Consider the following 21,444-nt stretch of genomic DNA (forward strand, 5'->3'; position numbering starts at 1 on the left):
AAACTGCAAAAAGGTGGGAATTTAAGGAGATGGGACCTGGATAAACTGACTAAACCAGAGGTTATACAGAGTTTCAGGGAGAGCATAAGGGAACAATTGACAGGAATGGGGGAAAGAAATATAGTAGAAGAAGAATGGGTAGCTCTGAGGGATGAAATAGTGAAGGCAGCAGAGGATCAAGTAGGTAAAAAGATCAGGGCTAGTAGAACTCCTTGGGTAACAGAAGAAATATTGAATTTAATTGATGAAAGGAGAAAATATAAAAATGCAGTAAATGAAGCAGGCAAAAAGGAATACAAATGTCTCAAAAATGAGATCGACAGGATGTGCAAAATGGCTAAGCAGGGATGGCTAGAGGACAAACGTAAGGATGTAAAGGCTTATTTCTCGAGGGGTAAGATAGATATTGCTTACAGGAAAATTAAAGAGACCTTTGAAGAAAAGAGAACCACTTGTATGAATATCAAGAGCTCAGATCGGAACCCAGTTCTAAGCAAAGAAGGGAAAGCAGAAAGGTGGAAGGAGTATATAGTGAGTCTATACAAGGGCGATGTGCTTTAGGACAATATTATGGAAATGGAAGAGAATGTAGATGAAGATGAAATGGGAGATATGGTACTGCATGAAGAGTTTGACAGAGCACTGAAAGATCTGAGTCGAAACAAGGCCCCGGGAGTAAACAACATTCCATTAGAACTACTGATACCCTTGGGAGGGCCAGTCCTGACAAAACTCTACCATCTGGTGAACAAGATGTATGAGACAGGTGAAATACCCTCAGACTTCAAGAAGAATATAATAATTCCAATCCCAAAGAAAGCAGGTGTTGACAGATGTGAACATTACTGAACAGACAGTTTAATAAGTCACAGCTGCAAAATACTAACGCGAATTCTTTACAGATGAATGGAAAAACTAGTAGAAGCCGACCTCAGGGAAGATCAGTTTGGATTCCATAGAAATATTGGAACACGTGAAGCAATACTGACCCTACAACTTATCTTAGAAGCTAGATTATGGAAAGCATTTGTAGACTTAGACAAAGCATTTTACAATGTTGACTGGAATACTCTCTTTCAAATTCTGAAGGTGGCAGGGGTAAAATACAGGGAGCGAAAGGCTATTTACAATTTGTACAGAAACCAGATGGCAGTTATGAGAGTCGAGGGAGATGAAAGGGAAGCAGTGGTTGGGAAGGGAGTGTGACAGGGTTGTAGCCTATCCACGATGTTATTCAACCTGTATATTGAGCAAGCAGTGAAGGAAACGAAAGAAAAATTTGGAGTAGGTATTAAAATCCATGGAGAAGAAATAAAAACTTTGAGGTTTGCCAATGACATTGTAATTCTGTCGGAGACAGCAAAGGACTTGGAAGAGCAGTTGAACAGAATGGACAGTGTCTTGAAAGGTGGATATAAGATGAACATCAACAAAAGCAAAACGAATATAATGGAATGTAGTCAAATTAAGTTGGGTGATGCTGAGGGAATTAGATTAGGAAATGAGACACTTAAAGTAGTAAAGGAGTTTTGCTATTTGGGGAGGAAAATAACTGATGATGGTTGAAGTAAAGAGGATATAAAATGTAGACTGGAAATGGCAAGGAAAGCGTTTCTGAAGAAGAGAAATTTGTTAACATCGAGTATTGATTTAAGTGTCAGGAAGTCATATCTGAAAGTATTTGTATGGAGTGTAACCATGTGTGGAAGTGAAACATGGACGATAAATAGTTTAGACAAGAAGAGAATAGAAGCTTTTGAAATGTGGTGCTACAGAAGAATGCTGAAGATTAGATGGGTAGATCACATAACTAATGAGGAGGTATTGAATAGAATTGGGGAGAAGAGAAGTTTGTGGCACAACTTGATTAGAAGAAGGGATCGGTTGGTAGGACATGTTCTGAGGCATCAAGGGATCACAAATTTTGTATTGGTTGGCAGCATGGAGGGTAAAAATCATAAGAGGGAGACCAAGAGATGAATACACTAAACAGATTCAGAAAGATGTAGGTTGCAGTAGGTACTGGGAGATGAAGAAGCTTGCACAGGATAGAGTAGCATGGAGAGCTGCATCAAACCAGTCTCAGGACTGAAGACAACAACAACAACAACAACAACAACAATAACAACATAATTGTTGTGGCGTGTAAGACAGCCACGCCACTCGGAGGTAGCCGATAGGCACGCGTTAACTCACGCCGGCTTGCCTGAATTCTGGAACAGGATACATATGAATGCTATAAGAAAAGTATGCAGCTCAGCGATTACTTAACTTTATTTATCCTGTTGGTACATCGCTCTTGACGATAATAAAGAGACTTAAGTACAGCACTTTAAGGCTAATGGCACCTTGCTAGGTCGTAGCCATGGACTTAGCGGAAGGCTATTCTAACTGTCTCTCGGCAAATGAGATAAAGCCTTCGTCAGTGTAGTCGCTAGCAAAGTCGTACAACTGGGGCGAGCGCAAGTACGTATCGCTAGACCTGCCATGTGGTGGCGCTAGGTCTGATTACTGACAGTGGCGACACGCGGGTCCGACATGTACTAATGGACCGCGGCCGATTTAAGCTACCACCTAGCAAGTGTGGTGTTTGGCGGTGACACCACAATAATAATAGATATTTTTAACTAAATTTCAAATTACAATACATAGCAGTAATGACATCAAAGACTAGAGTCCAAAAGTTCAGAGAAAAGTTGAAGAAAAATGAGGACGCATATCAGCTACATTTAGCAAACAAAAAGAAGCATGATAAGCAAAGAAACCAAATGATAAGAAAAACAGTGAATGACAATATAGCACTTCATAAATTAAAGAAAACAAAAGAGAGAACAAAAACAGCACTTTAGAATGAGGAAGAAAGAACAGTCCAGTAACTCATTAGTTCAACCGTACAAGCCAGCAAGTTCACTAGGAAAGGTAGCTAGTACACAAAGAAGCATTGCCTAAGAGCCCCAACAAAAGAAGCACTGTGGTGAAGGAGCTGTTATCACAGTATCCAGAAACTGAAGGTGCTTCTTCTTCCAGAACGGAAATACCACTGTGTGGGTGTAAAATTTATACAAAGGGACGTATTTCACAAGTCCAAAATTTATTCTCAAGAAATCTTTCAGGAAAGAGAGATTGTTTGGTTCATAGAGATATAATTACCAAAAAAAGTATAAGGTGCAGCAGTGAATAATGTTGACAACAGTAATGGAAGCATATGAACTTTTTAAATCTGAATTTCCACATTTTGTAGCTGTGGTGAAAAAACGTAATTTTTTGATCCTAGACCTACTAAAGTTGTGCCGACATCTAAAATGCCACATAATATCTGTACCTGAAAGTACCATGCAAATATGGAGTTTCTTATTAAATGTTTAAGTGATGAATTTCCAAATTTCCGAAATACTATCAAAGCATTGGTTTGTAGTACAGGCAAAGAAAAGAGTGTGGCACAAAATTCTATTAATTGTAAGTTACAAGCCAGTGATCCCAGGCTAATTAATCTTACAGATGACAGTGAAATGTATGAGGAAGTACGTTGGAAGCAATAGAAAGAATGAGAGGTGTGTGTTTCGGTTGTTACTGAAACTGGTAGTGTACGAGATGTGCTGCAGGAAGTGTTTCAGTGTACAAACTGCAGGGAACCTTGCTCATTATGCCACACACTGCATGAAGTCAACTGGAATGATTTATGTTCCCAAGGAAAGAATTGCAGAAAATGTTGAAATGCATTAGTTTTATTTATTATTTTGCAGACAATTTAGTATGTATATCTGAACACTGTATTTGTTAGAATTAAAAGAGTTATTTTATTGCTTAAAACAGAAACTTGACTTCAAAAACTTAAGATTCCTAAATGTAAAACACAAAAATACTAGTACAAACTAGGACAAATGTCCATCCTGAAATGTTGGAATTTTTCTGCACTTTTCAGGGACAGCAAGACAAAAAAATATCAAAGAACATACAGCTGAGATATAGACCTCTATAATTATCCAAAATTTGGCACCCAAAATATTTTCATTAAACTGGCAGGTGCATATATTTTCTTTGAGAGGAACTGAGGCTATTGCAGAAAGGCACAAGAAGACAGCATGGTTGTGTATCATATTACCAATTCTTGGCTGAATCCGCTGATTAAATTTTGAATTATGGCTGATTAAAGAGGGACTCTCATAGACGCAAAGTGAATTTTCTACTGTTTTTGAAGTTTTACAGCTGTCAACACATGTACAGAGTCTGCCAGAAAAATCTACACTCTCTTTTGTCAGGCTCTATCGCGATATCAATATTGTTGTTTCATTTGAGTTACGAGTGTGTTGTAGTATGTTCTTTGGCTCAACAGATGTTAGCACTTTCATCTCAGTATTGATAAAATGAGATGGCTGGAGCACACATGACATTCGAGCAATGAAGATTTATTGTGAAATTGTTTTTCAACTTTGAAGTGCGACATCAGTGGAGGCGGTAGTTGGAAACTGAACCACCAACCCACCTAGCATTTAAAAGCATCATTGTCAAGTTTTAATTGCATGGAACAAATTGTGATATTCACAAAGGAAGATCAGGAAGACAGCATACAGCTACAAGTCCTGCTTCGTTGGCGTTTGTTAATTCTCCACAGAAGTCTGCTATGCAATGTGCACGTGAAGTGGGGGTTAGCAGTACAAGTGTACATTGAATTCTGAAAGTTGCAAAATGGAAAGTTGACACTCCACAATTACTGCACATGATTAATGATGATGATCCTGGTCACTGAATGCAATTTTTTGAAACCTATCAGCAATTGGTAACTGATGACAAACAATTTGTGATGAAGGTAGTGTGGACTGATGTGGCACAATTTAAACTTAAGGGAACCATGAATCGGCATAACAGTGTGTACTGGGCACCAGAAAATCTGCATGTTTAAGTGGATAAAGCAGTCAATCTACTAGGGGTTCATGTGCGGTGTGGACTATCATCTAGAATCTTTGTAGGACCCTTTTTCTTTGATGCTACTGTCACTGGTGAAGTGTACCTGGAAATGTTATGCACATCAATTTTGCCAGATATATATGCACTTTATAGAGCTGATGAAGAGGTCTTCTACCAACAGGATGGTGCACCACCTAGCCCCATGAGCTTTCCTGGATGACAATTTTCCGGGGCATTGTATTGGATGAAGAGGCCCATTAAGTTCCCTCCTCAGTTGTCAGATCTAACACCTATGGACTTTTACTTGTAGGGAACTGTGAAAGATAACGTCTATCAAAGGAAGCCACACATGCTGGAGGTACTTTGCCAGGAGATTACAGCAACATGTGCAGCGATCTCCACTGCAACATTGACTGATGTATTGCGGCGACTGCTCGTCATTCTGTTATGTGCATAGTCGCCAACAGTGAACATTTTGAACATGTACAGTAACCATGGTTCCTTAAAGTGTGTATACATTTTTCTGGCCAACTCTGTATTTAAAGATGTAATTAGTTGTTGTTGTGGTCTTCAGTCCTGAGACTGGTTTGATGCAGCTCTCCATGTAATTAGTAATGTATTCTTATTCAGCACAAAATATTGTTTAGTGTAGAAAAGCAGGATCTTATAAGCTAAGAGCACCTTTCATGAATGTTATCCAGTTAACGTTCTGGCATGCATGTAGGTTGTGGAAACTGAGACCCCTGTCTATGAGAAGCTGAAGAACTGGAACAAAAAGAAATATCAAGTTGAAACTTTGTACATGTTCATCCAAGACATCATTGAACCTACACCAAAAAAGCCATTGGATTCAGAAATGGCCAAGTGAGGACCATCTTTAAATCTGATACATTTGAAATGGAATGACCCTAGTGCTTGATTAATGTCCTGTCACAGGATCGAACACCATCTCGTCAAATTCTACTTTGTAAACAAATCTTTGTTGAGAACATTTGCCGACTGTCTGTGGTATGAATAATCCAATTTCTTGTAATTTTCTGTCTGTGATGATAATTTTTTTCCAGTTGACAAGATATGTACTATGAATCTTTTCTCGCTACATTTGTATGTCTTTCTAGGCACTGCATGCTGCAACATCATACATTAAATGCACGTCTTTAGTTTGTTGTAATGAGAAATGTTATACCTTTTACAATCAGTCAACTCCTTTGTGAACAGAGTGTAGGCAATAGTGTATTATTTTTCAAGATAGTGTTACAGTTGTCAGTTGAAGGCAGTTGCTTTACTACTAAGCATAAGCAGTTTACACACATTTACTTCAAAAATGTTGTACATTCAAGACCTTATACTACCTGAAATACACACTTCAAACCATTTGTTTCTTTTCTCAAAATACTCATTTTAGTGTCCTTTACTGTTGGTATTATTTTGACCCGAAGGGATTGTGACATCCTGTATTAAAGAACCACATATTATACAAAATACATGACAAAATAGTAAAACCAAATAAATGTCATTGGTGCCAACATGTATATGTAAAACATCGTCATCTTTCTTGTGTGTTGAACTAATATAAAGTTCTCGGGTTTCCAGATGCGACAGTTCAATGAGTGTCGCTACCATCGTCTTATGGTAAAGTGTTGAAATGTCATCTTGCTTGATCTTATACAGGTACTGCAGCGAGTTGAGTTGTCCATGCCCTTGACCCAGCTCAGATTGGAGCAGATGAGGGAGTGTACTTGAATCCCAGCATGTTCAGTCAGAGACCAACTAGCACATTGTACAGATATCTCTCAGCTCTGAGTGCTCATAGTGTGTTATGGCAAGTAACAGATCCAAAGCAGAACTTTGTTAATAGCCACTATCTCTGTTTCTGAGGCCGTTATTAGCCCTAAATTTGATGGATTCTTTTATCATGCTGTCCCAAACTACATTGCATTACAAAGCACTCTTGCTCATTCAGAATACAACATGCAGCTTTCTTCCAAACTGTGCTCAGTGACTGCCAATTTGTCTCTCTGCCCCAGAGCTGATGTGCTCCAGGCAGTACTGCTGAATACAACATTGTGTCTGCTCCGTGTAACATGGCCTACGCTCACACTGAATGCTTTAGATGTCTTATGTTTAATCCATCCAGTACCTCACAGAGAAAAGAGAATATAGCATTTTCAGTTGTTAAACCACTTCTAAAACTGAGCTGGACATTTAATAGCAAATTATGTGAAATACAGTGATCAATTATCCTTACATACTCAGCCTTTTCAATAACTTAAGCAAACACTGTTGGCATAGAAATAAGTCTAAAATTGTTCACATTATTCCTTTCTCCCTTTTTATAAAGTGGCTTTTTCATGCAAACAGATAGCTTGTTAGTGGTCGTGCCCATGTAGAATGTGCCACAGATGTTACCACTTATTTGGTAGATTGTATGGCTGTTTTCACAGGTGGCTGTGTCTTTGATCAAATAAAAGATGCCAGTGATAGGACTGGAGTAGATATGGCTTCTGGGTCTGTTGCAGGGATATGAGCCTTGAGGCAAGGGCCTAGGAGCAAGAGAGAAGTAGTAATGGATAAGAGTATTGTCTAGGACTGGTGGGCAACAAGATATCATTATGGGAGGGTTGGGGAAGACAGTAGCAAGGATATTTCAGGACAGGTCGGGAGACATTCAAAAATGAAATCACAAATGTCCTCCACATCCCTCCCAAAGTGATATTCCACTACCCACCCAATGTATGAAATGTACTTGTCCATCCCTAGTCCACCCAAGTTCCCAACTCCTTAGTACATGCCTCATATCTATGCAATACACTCAGATGCAAGACCTGTCCCATACATCCTTCTGTTACCACCTACTACAATCCCATCACTAGCCTCTCTCACACCATCCAAGGCAGGACCACCTGTGTAAGCAGCTGTGAGACCTACAAACTTAGTTACAACCACTGTGCCACATTCTGCATGGGCATGACTACTATTAGGCCAACAAGCAGGGAAATCTTCCTACAATATATCCATTATTCCTGAATCCCCCCTCACCTCCACCTTCCATTCTTCCACCTGCCTACCCCCTTCCCAGCTCCCACTGAAATACCTATCTTGTCAATGCATCTAGAAGTTCTTTCCCGCTTCTGTACCCTCCCTTTCCTCCTCCCCATTTCCACACTCTTCCAACACAGTTTCCTGATGCTGTTCCTAGCAGCCCACTTGGATAGTCTCACAGGCAGCACCAGCATCATCCCCCACCCACAACCTGATACTCCACCCTCTCCCTTCCACTACCTACATCTTCATACACTGCCCCATCCAAGCAGATTGCTGTTTCATCAGACGCAGATGCAGTCGCAGTCGCAGTTGGACTCTAGTGCTCTGAGACAGTGGTCATGTGTGTGTGAGCTATGCTAGGGTGAGTAGGTGTGTGTGTGTGTGTGTGTGTGTGTGTGTGTGTGTGTGTGTGTGTGTGTGTGTGTGTTTTTTTTTAATGCATAAGAAGGACTTTGTCTGAAAGATTTAATATTTTAGCAGGCTTCTCATTTTGCCTCTCTGTGGTTCAACACAGCCTCTAGGTGATGAATAGCAATATATTCTTCCCATATTAATGTTATTCATTGTTTGTAAAAAATGTAACTCAATGCTGCCTCTATATGATGAATAGCAATATAGCCTTCCCATGTTAATGTTATTCATTGTTCATATAAAATGTAACTAAGTCTGTCACATTATCTTGAAGCATTTGGAAGTTACATCTTAGGCCTTAGATATCATTTTCTTCCTGTTTATCAAGCAGTTTCCTGCCTCTTGACCCACTGCCGAATCTTGTAAGATAGCACCAAGACAAAATTTACCCCATTGCTTTTGTGGTTGCAATTGTGCACTGAAAACATTGTAAAATAATAATGCTCCAGTATTGTTTATTCATGTGTGTTACATCCAGTGCTCCTTCCCATGAACCATGGATCTTGCCATTGGTGGGGAGCCTTGCATGCCTCAACGACACAGATAGCAGTACCGTAGGTGCAACCACAACGGAGGGGTATCTGTTGAGAGGTCAGACAAACGTGTGGTTCCTGAAGAGGGGCAGCAGCCTCTTCAGTAGTTGCAGGGGCAACAGTCAGGGTTAATGGCTGATCTGACCCTGTAACACTAACCAAAACAGCCTTGCTGTTGTGGTACTGCGAACGGCTGAAACCAAGGGGAAACTACAGCCGTAATTTTTCCCGAGGGCATGCAGCTTTACTGTATGATTAAATGATGATGGCGTCCTCTTGGGTAAAATATTCCGGAGGTAAAATAGTCCCCCATTTGGATCTCCGGGCGGGGACTACTCACAAGGACATCATTATCAGGAGAAAGAAAACTGGCGTTCTACGGATCGGAGCATGGAATGTCAGTTCCATTAATTGGGTAGGTAGGTTAGAAAATTTAAAAAGGGAAATGGATAGGTTAAAGTTAGATATAGTGGGAATTACTGAAATTCGGTGGCAGGAGAAACAAGACTTTTGGTAAGGTGAATACAGGGTTATAAATACAAAATCAAATAGGGGTAACACAGGAGTAGGTTTAATAATGAATAAAAAAATAGGAGTGCGGGTAAGCCACTACAAACAGCACAGTGAACGCATTATTGTGGCCAAGATAGACATGAAGACCCAGGCCTACTACAGTAGTACAAGTTTATATGCCAACTAGCTCTGCAGATGACGAAGGAATTGAAGAAATGTGTGATGAGATAAAAGAAATTATTCAGGTAGTGAAGGGAGATGAAAAATTAATAGTCATAGGCGACTGGAATTCAACAGTAGGAAAAGGAAGAGAAGGAAACATAGTAGGTGAATATGGATTGGGGCTAAGAAATGAAAGAGGAAGCCATCTGGTAGAATTTTGCACAGAGCACAGAGCATAGCTAACATTTGGTTCAAGAATCATGAAAGAAGTTTGTATACATGGAAGAAGCCTGGAGATACTAGAAGGTTTCATATAGGTTATATAATGGTAAGACAGAGATTTAGGAACCAGGTTTTAAATTGTAAGACATTTCCAGGGGCAGATGTGGACTCTGACCACAATCTATTGGTTATGAACTGTAGATTAAAACTGAAGAAACTGCAAAAAGTTGGGAATTTAAGGAGATGGGACCTGGATAAACTGACTAAACCAGAGGTTGTACAGAGTTTCAGCGAGAGCATAAGGGAACAATTGACAGGATTGAGGGAAAGAAATACAGTAGAAGAAGAATAGGTAGCTTTGAGGAATTAAATAGTGAAGGCAGCAGAGGATCAAGTAGGTAAAAAGATCAGGGCTAGTAGAAGTCCTTGGGTAACAGAAGAGATACTGAATTTAATTGATGGAAGGAGAAAATACAAAAATGCGGTAAATGGAGCAGGCAAAAAGGAATACAAACATCTCAAAAATGAGATTGACAGGAAGTGCAAAATGGCTAAGCAGGGATGGCTAGAGGACAAATGTAAGGATGTAGAGGCTTATCTCACGAGGGGTAAGATACTGCCTGCAGGAAAATTAAAGAGACCTTTGGAGAAAAGAGAACCACTTGCATGGATATCAAGAGCTCAGATGGAAACCCATTTCTAAGGAGGGAAAGCAGGAAGGTGGAAGGAGTATATAGAGGGTCTATGCAGGGGCGATGTGCTTTAGGACAATATTATGGAAATGGAAGAGGATATAGATGAAGATGAAATGGAAGATATGTTACTGTGTGCAGAGTTCGACAGAACACTGAAAGACCTAATTCGAAACAAGGCCAGTCCTGACAAAACTCTACCACCTGGTGAGCAAGATGTACAAGACAGGTGAAATTCCCTCAGACTTCAAGAAGAATATAATAATTCCAATCCCAAAGGAAGCAGGTGGTGACAGATGTGAAAATTACTGAACTATCAGTTTAATAAGTCACAGCTGCAAAATACTAACGTGAATTCTTTACAGACAAATGGAAAAACTGGTACAAGCCGACCTCAGGGAATATCAGTTTGGATTCCGTAGAAATGTTGGAACATGTGAGGCAATACTGACCCTACGACTTATCTTAGAAGATAGATTAAGGAAGGCAAACCTACGTTTCTAGTATTTGTAGACTTCAAGAAAGCTTTTGACAATGTTGACTAGAATACTCTCAAATTCTGAAGGTAGCAGGTGTAAAATACAGGGAGCGAAAGGCTATTTACAATTTCTACAGAAACCAGATGGCAGTTGTAAGAGTCAAGGGACATGAAAGGGAAGCAGTGGTTGGGAAGGGAGTGAGACAGGGTTTTAGCCTTTCCCCGATGTTATTCAATCTGTGTATTGAGCAAGCAGTAAAGGAAACAAAAGAAAAGTTCGGAGTAGGTATTAAAATCCATGGAGAAGAAATAAAAACTTTGAGGTTTGCCGATGACATTGTAATTCTGTCAGACACAGCAAAGGACTTGGAAGAGCAGTTGAATGGAATGGACAATGTCTTGAAAGGAGGTTATAAGATGAACATCAACAAAAGCAAAACGAGGATAATGGAATGTAGTTGAATTAAGTCGGGTGATGCTGAGAGAATTAGATTAGGAAATGAGACACTTAACGTAGTAAAGGAGTTTTGCTATTTGGGGAGCAAAATAACTGATGATGGTTGAAGTAGAGAGGATATAAAATGTACATGGGCAATGGGAAGAAAAGGGTTTATGAAGAAGAGAAATTTGTTAACATTGAGTATTGATTGAAGTGTCAGGAATTCGTTTCTGAAAGTATTTGTATGGAGTATAGCCATGTTTGGAAATGAAACATGGACGATAAATAGTTTGGACAAGAAGAGAATAGAAGCTTTCAATATGTGGTGCTACAGAAGAATGCTGAAGATTAGATGGATAGATCACATAAGTAATGAGGAGGTATTGAATAGAATTGGGGAGAAGAGGAGTTTGTGGCACAACTTGACTAGAAGGAGGGTGATCGGTTGGTAGGACATGTTCTGAGGCATCAAGGGATCACCAATTTAGTACTGGAGGGCAGCGTGGAGGGTAAAAATCGTAGAGGGAGACCAAGAGATGAATACACTAAACAGATTCAGAAGGATGTAGGCTGCAGTCAGTACTGGGAGATGAAGAAGCTTGCACAGGATAGAGTAGCGTAGAGAGCTGCATCAAACCAGTCTCAGGACTGAAGGCCACAACAACAAGAACATCTCCAGTGCTATTTCAAAAACATTTTCCCACACAAGTGGCAAAAAAATTTAGCACCCACCCCCCACCCCTTCTCAACTTGTATCACTTGTAACACCCCTTTTTCTTTCACTCCTTGCCTTGTACATTACCTGCCATAGCTTGGTAAGACCTTTAATAATAAATCTAAATCCAGTGAGCATAGAAACTGATTATGTTTGCTACTTATAATGAGACACCTTGTTTACAAATTTTGCATGACGAGCACCAACGGTGCTGCAAATGGACACTTGAGTCACTTTGGCCTTAAACCAACACTGATTATCTCAGTACAATTGTTTCATCCGTTTACTGCAGCAAAGAAAAGAACTTGGTTGTGCAACTAATTGCATGAATAAAAAATGATCACTGTATAAATAAAACTTAGATCGATGATATATTTTATGCAATAATTAAGACTTATCTTTCCTCTGTTTCCAGAAAGTGATGACCTTTGAAAGATGGTGGTGTGTTTTAACAGACGAACTTGATCTCTGCATTCAGGGATCTGTGGAGAACAAGTAAGCATGTTTGAAATTTCACTTGTTTCTGACATGTTGCTTACAATGACTGCCTTTTGTCACGTTCAAAATGTAGATTACATTGATATGTAACTAATTTTGTGTTTCTCTATTTTGTGATTTAGTTTTATATGACTTGTCATCAGGTCCTTTGAAGCCAAAAACTCACCTTAGATCATGCAGGCCGGCCACTGTGGCCAAGTGGTTCTAGGCTCTTCAGTCCGGAACCACGCGGCTGCTATGGTCGCAGGTATGAATCCTGCCTCGGGCATGGATGTGTGTGATGTCCTTAGGTTATTTACGTTTAAGTAGTTCTGAGTTTAGGGTACTTTGATCTCAGATGTTAAGTCCCATAATGCTTAGAGCCATTTGAACCATTTTTGAACATGCAGTTAGCTGTTCATTGTGAAGGAAATTTGCAGATTTGTTCCACAAAATTGAACAGTTTAGTTACCGTATTTACTCGAATCTAAGCCGCACTTTTTTTCCGGTTTTTGTAATCCAAAAAACCGCCTGCGGCTTAGAATCGAGTGCAAAGTAAGCGGAAGTTCTGAAAAATGTTGGTAGGTGCCGCCACAACTAACTTCTGTCGTCAAATATATGTAGCGATTCACATGCATGCTTTTCAGGCACAAAGATAAATACTGGCGCCAAAACCTCTGCGTCAGTAAATAAAAAAAAAAAACGGTGGAAGACGAAATTTTTTCTCCGCCACGAGTTTCGACCACTGCATTTTCATACATTATCCAACGAAGTAAATACAAATTCCGTATTGTTTGTCTTCGAATGTAGCAACATTTCAATGTACTGTACTACGAAAATCCGACTGGCAAGACTGTTTGTGATGTTTGTCAATATGGCCAACTCTACGTTCTGAATTTTTTCTACCTATGAGAAGAGATGGTTGCTAATAGGAACTTTTATGAATTGTGAATCACATGCAGTATTCTCTTCACCATAAGAATAATACGTATATAAACATTTTGCCATGTATTCTTTCGTGTTTGCTGCTATCTCATTTAAATCCTGTCTGCTTAATAAACTACGAAACTAGAGTGAGACAACAGCAAACGCGAAGAATATACATATCATTTCATGTCTATATTCGTATTATTCTTATGACTAATAGTGATAGTCAGAAATGAAGCACGTCAATTGACTAGATTTTTAAATCTAAGGTGACTAATTTCTGTGCAGAATGTTATGTACTAAAGAGACGTCTGCAAAGATTTTCGAACAGAGAAAAATTTTCGCTAAACTCTCGTTCAGAACATCTTCTATCATACGCAGTCTATTATTTGGTTCTTGTTGATCGTCAAAGAAAGCAGCAGTGAGTAACAACAAATAGCAGTCTCTTGCCATTGTTTTGCTAATTAGACGATTCCTCTCTTTTTCTTTTTTTAATTGTAGGCGGCGGTAGTGCGCACAAAAGCAAGCCGAGCCGCGAGCGGCGACAGGCCGCAAACACTGATAATCAGAATGCGACAAACAGTGCATGACAGAGTACAGTAATGCATTTTCAGCTTAGAGTGACGTAAACACCTATAACAAAGAGAACGGCACTTATCAGATCAAAGAAAAATAAGCAATCGATCCAAACCAGACGAAGCACGTGAAAAAGGAAGGGTACCCGTATAAATATGGACGGAGCGCCTGACGGATAGCAATGACTACCTGGTAAAGCCTAACTGCTAAGCTTACTACGCGAACCAAACTACTGTAGCTGTATCGTCATTCATTCGACCTAAATTGTCTCATATTACAATGGACCAATTTTGTTTCGATTTGGAGGTGCGGCCTAAAACTTTACTCTCCCCTTGAATTTCGAGTCTCATATTTCAGGTGCGGCTTAGATTCGGGAAAATTTTTTTCCCTTGATTTTGAGTCTCATTTTTCAGGTGCGGCTTATATTCGAGTGCTGCTTAGATTCGAGTAAATACGGTACGTAAAAGGCTTCAGTAAGGTCACAAAATATACCAGCAGGTTATTTTGGTTGTTTGTAGTTCTGCTAGGTTTTCATTTGTAAGGGTATATGTCGGTATGTGAAACTGAAAAGTAGTTAGCAAATTTTGCTTGAGTGAAGGACTGATTATGAATGCGGCTCAAGATTAATTCTATCAAGCTTTCACAAGATTTTACTAACCTGCTAGAAACACTGCCATAGAAAAGTATTGCTGCTTTTAGCAACTTTATGGTATTTTTAATTCCCTTTGGTCTTATATATTTGATATTAATGACTTTTGGTGATGTAAAAAGTATCGAATTATCAGTTGTAAACTTTCACAGCTGAAATGCAACAATTATTAAAATATTCCTGGCTATTATTCTGTGGTTTTTCCTGATTTCTTTGATGACTTGTGGCATATAAGTTCTTGTATTCCATTTGGAACTAATTAAAGAATGGAAACTCCAGGTAGGAATGTCAACAATTTAGGAAAAGGTAGATTGGTACTCACTGTAAAGGAGACACGTTGGGTTGCAGACAGGCATAATTAATATGCAACTTAATGTGTCTTCTTTATGGTAAGTAGCAATTTGTTTTTTTCTGCAGTGGTGATATTCAGCATTAATTCGTAGAATGCAAAGGTTACCCTATGTACACTGTAACCAAAGGAGTAAGTGACCGTTTTCTTGAAAGTGAAAGTGCTTTGCAAACAAACCACTTCTATTATTTTTGGTTCTTCTTGGAACTCTCAAACAGCTTATTGTTGTTCAGTTTTCAACTCTTGTACCAAAGTCATAATAAAGTTTTAAAATGATAACACTGCCACCATCTGCATGCATGTTTTTTTATTGTTTCCCAAATTTAGGCTTTTGAGCTGTTACCAAATGCAACTGGGAAAAGCATTAGTACATGTTAGGCATTTCGGGTTGCCTGCTTTATCTTTACAGATCTGAATGTAATATTTTGTTAGTGATATGTACTGGTCTCTTTCCCAGTTGCAATTGATAATGGCACAAAAAAAGAAATAATAAAAAAGAACATGTAGGCAAATGGAGATAGTGTTACTGTTAGTGTTACATGTCATTTAGATTGGAAAATGGCAATGTACATCTCTTAGGCTCTGCAAGAGATGAAAATATCCATGTGAATAAAGAGAAAAGTTTTAAATTAAGGGAGAATGATTGAGAGCTGTAGACTGCCGCTAGGCTTTCTGTTTGTGCAGAGCTGCCCATCTAGTGGAAGTGGATAGTCAGCGCGTGTCTCCATCTGCTGTAGTCGGCGTATGTTATTCTGTGCAGCCATGAGTGTAAAGTATCATGAAAAATGGTCATGGAGAAGACATAAGACTTGAATTAACAACGTAAAAATGTATCTTTGATATCTTCTTCAGTTGTTCTTGTTCTTCTTGCTGTTGATCTTGGTATGGAACAAGTACTTGAGGTGGAGGCAAATATTTAAATTGACGTCTGCAAGGCTGGCCGATGTAATATTACCAAGTTGTATTCTCAACTGATGCGAGAATATAAGTTTTAAGTGGAAAGAGGTGTTTGAGGTGCTAGATTAGAATTGACATCTCTTTCAGTGTATTTCTTAAATTGTCAGGGTGGGGGTCCCCATCAAGGCACAAAGAAGAAGAGAGGCTGAAAGTGAATAGCAGGACCAGCTGTGGATCCTGTAATAAATAATATAGGTGACTGTATATTCAATGAAGTTTTGTTGTGCGAGCATATATGGAATTCAGGGAGTAAAGGTACTTGTATAGCTCCTTTGTGTGAACGCCCTTGTGTGTGAACATGATACACACACATCCAGTCTGAGGACAAACTAAGACCCAAACCAAGTTGCATATGTTGACAATATAGGCCAGGAGAAAGGAAATATGGTAGAAGGAGAGTGGAAAATCAAAAAAGAACATCAATTTAAGAAAGATTTTCCTTTTATATTCAAGGAGAAGTACAGTTGCCAAGGGCATCTGACACCAACAATGGAACATCTAGCTGTAGACACGTAGTATAATCAGATAAGAAGAATTGGTAAAGAAATAGGGGAGAACAAATTGCCAAGAATTTGGGAAGAAAAAGAAGGGTACTAATAAAGATTAAACAGAAAAGCACAGTTGATAATAGTAACAAAAGTCCACCGCTAAGGATTGTAAATGTGTGACAAAAGAAAAAGATCTACAATCCTTATACAGTTGGTGTTACGGCAAGGAAGATGACGATGTGAGTTGTGTGAAGAAGAATGGTGACAGGATGGCAGTCTTCGAATATTGTGTCCGCTCCTGACTCGGCATGCAGCCTACAGCACCACACAGTTTTTGGTTGCCAGCCGCACTACAACAGCAGCCTGTGACAGCTGCTTGATGTGATGAGTCTGCAGCACACCAGCATGCAACTCATCACCAGCACACAGTTCTCATCTTAGGGTGGGCTGTGGTTAATATATTTTAAGGTAAATATGTTTGTTTTGGTGGTGTAAATAGAGTAAAGAAATTAACTGTTAATGTTTGCTGCACTTTAAATGAAGTGACTTTGTGCAGGGAGTACTATAATGGAAAAGTGATATTAAATTTGGTAAATAGGAGATACAGTGTACTGTGTGTCTGTAAAGTCATAGTGCAGTTTTAATTGGTTGCAGAAATGTAGTGAAATGAGGTAGAAATGTGAAATGAGATGAAAGTGAAAGCCAAACTTTCCAAGTGTGCATACATGTTCAGCGCAGTTCTAATGGCTTCCATTTGTTGCACTACATACATCTAAATGATATATTCTAGCTCTTACCACACGTGTAGGGACATCTGGTGTAACAGAGCGAATAGCATCTGCGATTCTGTGATTAATGTCGTTGATATATTCACTGTACACCTGTTGCTTCACATAACTCCAAAAGTAAAATTCTAATGATACTAGGTCCAGGATCATGGTGGTCATGAGTTGAAACCACCCCTTCCTGTTCTTCGTGGGGGGAAATTCTGTATCCAAAAATTTGCAAACATTATTGATATAGTGTGGAGGAGTGCCATCATGTTCAAACATGATACCTTCTGCAAATTGTGGCACTGCCACTGCCTTCAGTGCAACATGTCAAGGTAGTTGTTGACGTCATAGTCTGCACCATGTAGAAAAATTGGCCTAAAACTTATGCATCAGGGCACACCATGTGTTGACCTCGTGTTCAGCGTAGGCACAAGGATTTTCTGAAGCCCATATTCTGATGAACAGTGATGAATATGACAGAAATGGAATGTGGCATCATAGCTATACACAATCTTCTACATAAATTGTTCATCATAATCAATCTCATTAAGCATATGTGTAACTAACTTCAATCGTTTGGACCTATCAGTCAGTTTGATACTGTGCAACAACCACAATTTGTAACCCTAAAAAGATGAGCTTTTGTTTCAGCCCTTATGAACTGATCTTTTTTTTTTAGGTCTAATTTTCAATGCTACATACACCAGATTTTTTGGGTCTCATTACAGCTTCTACGGGCTCTGTGCGTAGTGACTGCCTACCAGAACATGGTTCATCAAGAAACTGCCAGTCTCCTTTAACTGGGTATCCCACCAATTAATGTTTTTTTTTTTTTTTTTTTTTTTTTTTTTTTTTTTTTTTTTATAAGTGGTGGCTCTTTGTTGTGCGTGTGATGATATTCAAGTTGAACATCGGCCATGGATTTGGATTAAGCATGCCACGAATTACACTAAACTTTTCTTTGTATCATCAACATCTCGACTGACATGGCCTGATCAGCTGCTGCTGCTACCCGGTTTGTTGGGTTGCTTCATGACTTACATACACACACATCATTGAACATCATACTACAGAAACACTTTGCTATACTGTCCAAGTAGTGCAAGTTCCAATCTTTCATTTGGTTTCAATTAGCCACAACATGTGTTCATAACTGCACCGTGACTTTACAGACCCACTGTACTTGCATGACTAGAAAAATAACCCCTGAGGGACAGGGAATAAATATAGCAGTTTTTCTTGTGAAGTTGTAATTATGAAATATAATATTATGGCTCAAGGCAATCACCTTAGTAGTGAAATGCTTCAAAAACAAGAGTGTACATCAAAGCCAGAAAATAGTAATGCAAAATTAGTAGAAGAGCTAAAGAAATAGATTTGGGAAACTTGTGAGGTTCCGAAATTGCACGTTGAGATGAGGCTAGGTAATCAATTACATGAAAAACTGTCCGCATTAAAAGAGGAGATACACACTGAAATTTTATGGCAGTGTGATTTGGTAAGGTGTGAAATACATGGTTATATTAATGAATCACAAATCATTGTAGATCGTTTATGTGATTTGACTGAGAAGGTTTGCAAATATGTAAAGGATCCAATCTCAGATGCACAAGGCCATATCTAATTATTAGAACAGTGGCGTGAAAATGGTGAACCAATTTGTTCACAAGATACACTTACCAGTTTGGAGGAAAAAATTCAAGAATTAGTAGAACAGAAATTTTGAGAAAAAGAAAAGAACTTGGATAATACACTCGTGGCCATTAAAATTTTTACACCATGAAGATGATGTGCTACAGACGCGAAATTTAACCAACAGGAAGAAGATGCTGTGATATACAAATGATTAGCTTTTCAGAGCATTCACACAAGGTTGGCGCCAGTGGCAACACCTACAACGTGCTGACATGAGGAATGTTTCCAACTGATTTCTCATACACAAACAGCTGCTGACTGGCATTGCCTGGTGAAATGTTGTTGTGTGCCTCGTGTAAAGAGGAGAAATGCGTACCATCATGTTTCCGACTTTGATAAAGGTTGGATTGTAGCCTATCGCAATTGCGGTTTATCGTATCATGACATTGCTGCTCACGTTGGTCAAGATCCAATGACTGTTAGCAGAATATGGATTTGGTGGGTTCAGGAGGGTAATATAGAATGCTGTGCTGGATCCCAATGGCCTAGTATCACTAGCAGTCGAGATAACAGGCATCTTATCCGAATGGCTGTAACGGATTGTGGAGCCATGTCTCAATCCCTGAGCCAACAGATGGGGACGTTTGCAAAACGACAACCATCTGCACGAACAGTTCGACAATGTTTGCAGCAGCATGGACTATCAGCTTGGAGACCATGGCTGCGGTTACCCTTGATGCTGCATTACAGACAGGGGCACCTGCGATAGTGTACTCGATGGCAAACCTGGGTGCACGAACGGCAAAATGTAATTTTTCGGATGAATCCAGGTTCTGTTTACAGCATCATGATGGTCGCATCTGTGTTTGGCGACATCGTGATGAACACACATTGGAAGCATGTATTCGTCATTGCCATATTGGCGTATCATCCGGTGTGATGGTATGAGGTGCCATTGGTTACAAATCTCGGTCACCTCTTGTTCACATTGACAGCACTTTGAACAGTGGACGTTACATTTCAGATATGTTACGATCCGTGGCTCTAGCCTTCATTCGATCCCTGTGAAACCCTACATTTCAGTAGGATTATGCATGACCACATGTTGCAGGTCCTGTACAGGCCTTTTGGATACAGAAAATGTTCAACTGCTGCCCTGGCCAGCACATTCTCCAGATCTCTCACCAATTGAAAATGTCTGGTCAATAGCGGCAGAGCAACTGACTCATCACAATATGCCAGTCACTACTCTTGATGAACTGTGGTATCGTGTTGAAGCTGCATAGGCAGCTGTACCTGTACATGCCATCGAAGCTCTGTTTGACTCAATGCCCAGGCATATCAAGGCCATTATTATTTCCAGCAATGCCCAAGCGTATCAAGGCCGTTATTATTTCCAGCAATGCCCAGGCGTACCAAGGCCGTTATTACGGCCAGAGGTGGTTGTTCTGGGTAGTGATTTCTCAGGATCTATGCACCCAAACTGCGTGAAAATGTAATCACATGTCAGTTCTAGTATAATATATTTGTCTAATGAATACCCGTTTATCATCTGCATTTCTTCTTGGTGTAGCAATTTTAATGGCCAGTAGTGTATCAAACTTTCTGGGGAATGAGGCTACTCAACAAAACATGGAATTCAAATGATTATGGGATGAGTTAGCAAAAACCACAATAGAAAGAAAATCAGTATCTGGGAAAATCCTGTGCCACTAGTACATTATTGAAAATATTTCAATTAGATAGTATTTTATCCATTTTAGTTAGAGAACACCACATCTGTTTTCATAAATCACACTTTAGGAAAAATACTGCAACCAGCTAAAAGATTTTTTTAAATTGTGCCAGCACTAATTTAAGGCCCGAGCCCATCATTAGATGGGTAGCATTGACTTCTTTACAAGTTTTACATTTGTGTCCTAAAACAGAAGAAAGTTTTTGTGATTGCTTAATTTATGAAAGGTTTTACATTTGTGTTCTAAAATATTTCAAAGTTTTTATGATTGCATAAATTTACACGTATATATGTTCTATACATTGTGTCTACTTCATGAAAAGCTCTCTGTTACATATTATAAGGCAGAGGTTTGATTTTCTTTTACATTTCACATTGGTCAATGAACTAAATACAAGGTGGTGGATACATTTGTATATGGCAGCATTAATCAACGTGGATTGTAAAAGAGTAATTAGACCTTCATCTTATAGTATGTAAAGTGCAATTTATGGAATGTATATAAGTATATAACTTTGTAATCACAATAACTTGGTTATCTTTTAGGATGCATATGTAAAACCTTTTGTAAAGCATGTAATCACAGAAACATTGTTATACTTCAGGTCAAAAATGTAAAACTTCCAAAAACGTCAATGTTACTCCCACAGTATAATTTACGAAAACAGCTCCGGTGTTCTCTCACCAAGGTGGATAAAATAATTTTGTTATTATGTCACCAGGTAAGGAGATCTGTGCATGATTTGTGAAAAGTGCAAGCTTC

The 21,444-nt window shown here is 39.1% G+C and overlaps 1 protein-coding gene across 1 annotated transcript in view; it reads left to right on the forward strand.

Moving 5' to 3' along the window:
• The window catches only part of LOC124720293, a 209,700-nt gene that overhangs the window by 21,304 nt on the left and 166,952 nt on the right, over nucleotides 1-21,444 (forward strand). The window contains exon 3 of the mRNA XM_047245607.1: nucleotides 12,531-12,610. Coding sequence (XP_047101563.1) covers nucleotides 12,531-12,610 — 80 coding nt within the window. The remainder of the gene's footprint in view (nucleotides 1-12,530; nucleotides 12,611-21,444) is intronic.

Source organism: Schistocerca piceifrons, chromosome 11 (genome assembly GCF_021461385.2).
Source record: "Schistocerca piceifrons isolate TAMUIC-IGC-003096 chromosome 11, iqSchPice1.1, whole genome shotgun sequence".
Lineage (NCBI taxonomy): Eukaryota > Metazoa > Arthropoda > Insecta > Orthoptera > Acrididae > Schistocerca > Schistocerca piceifrons.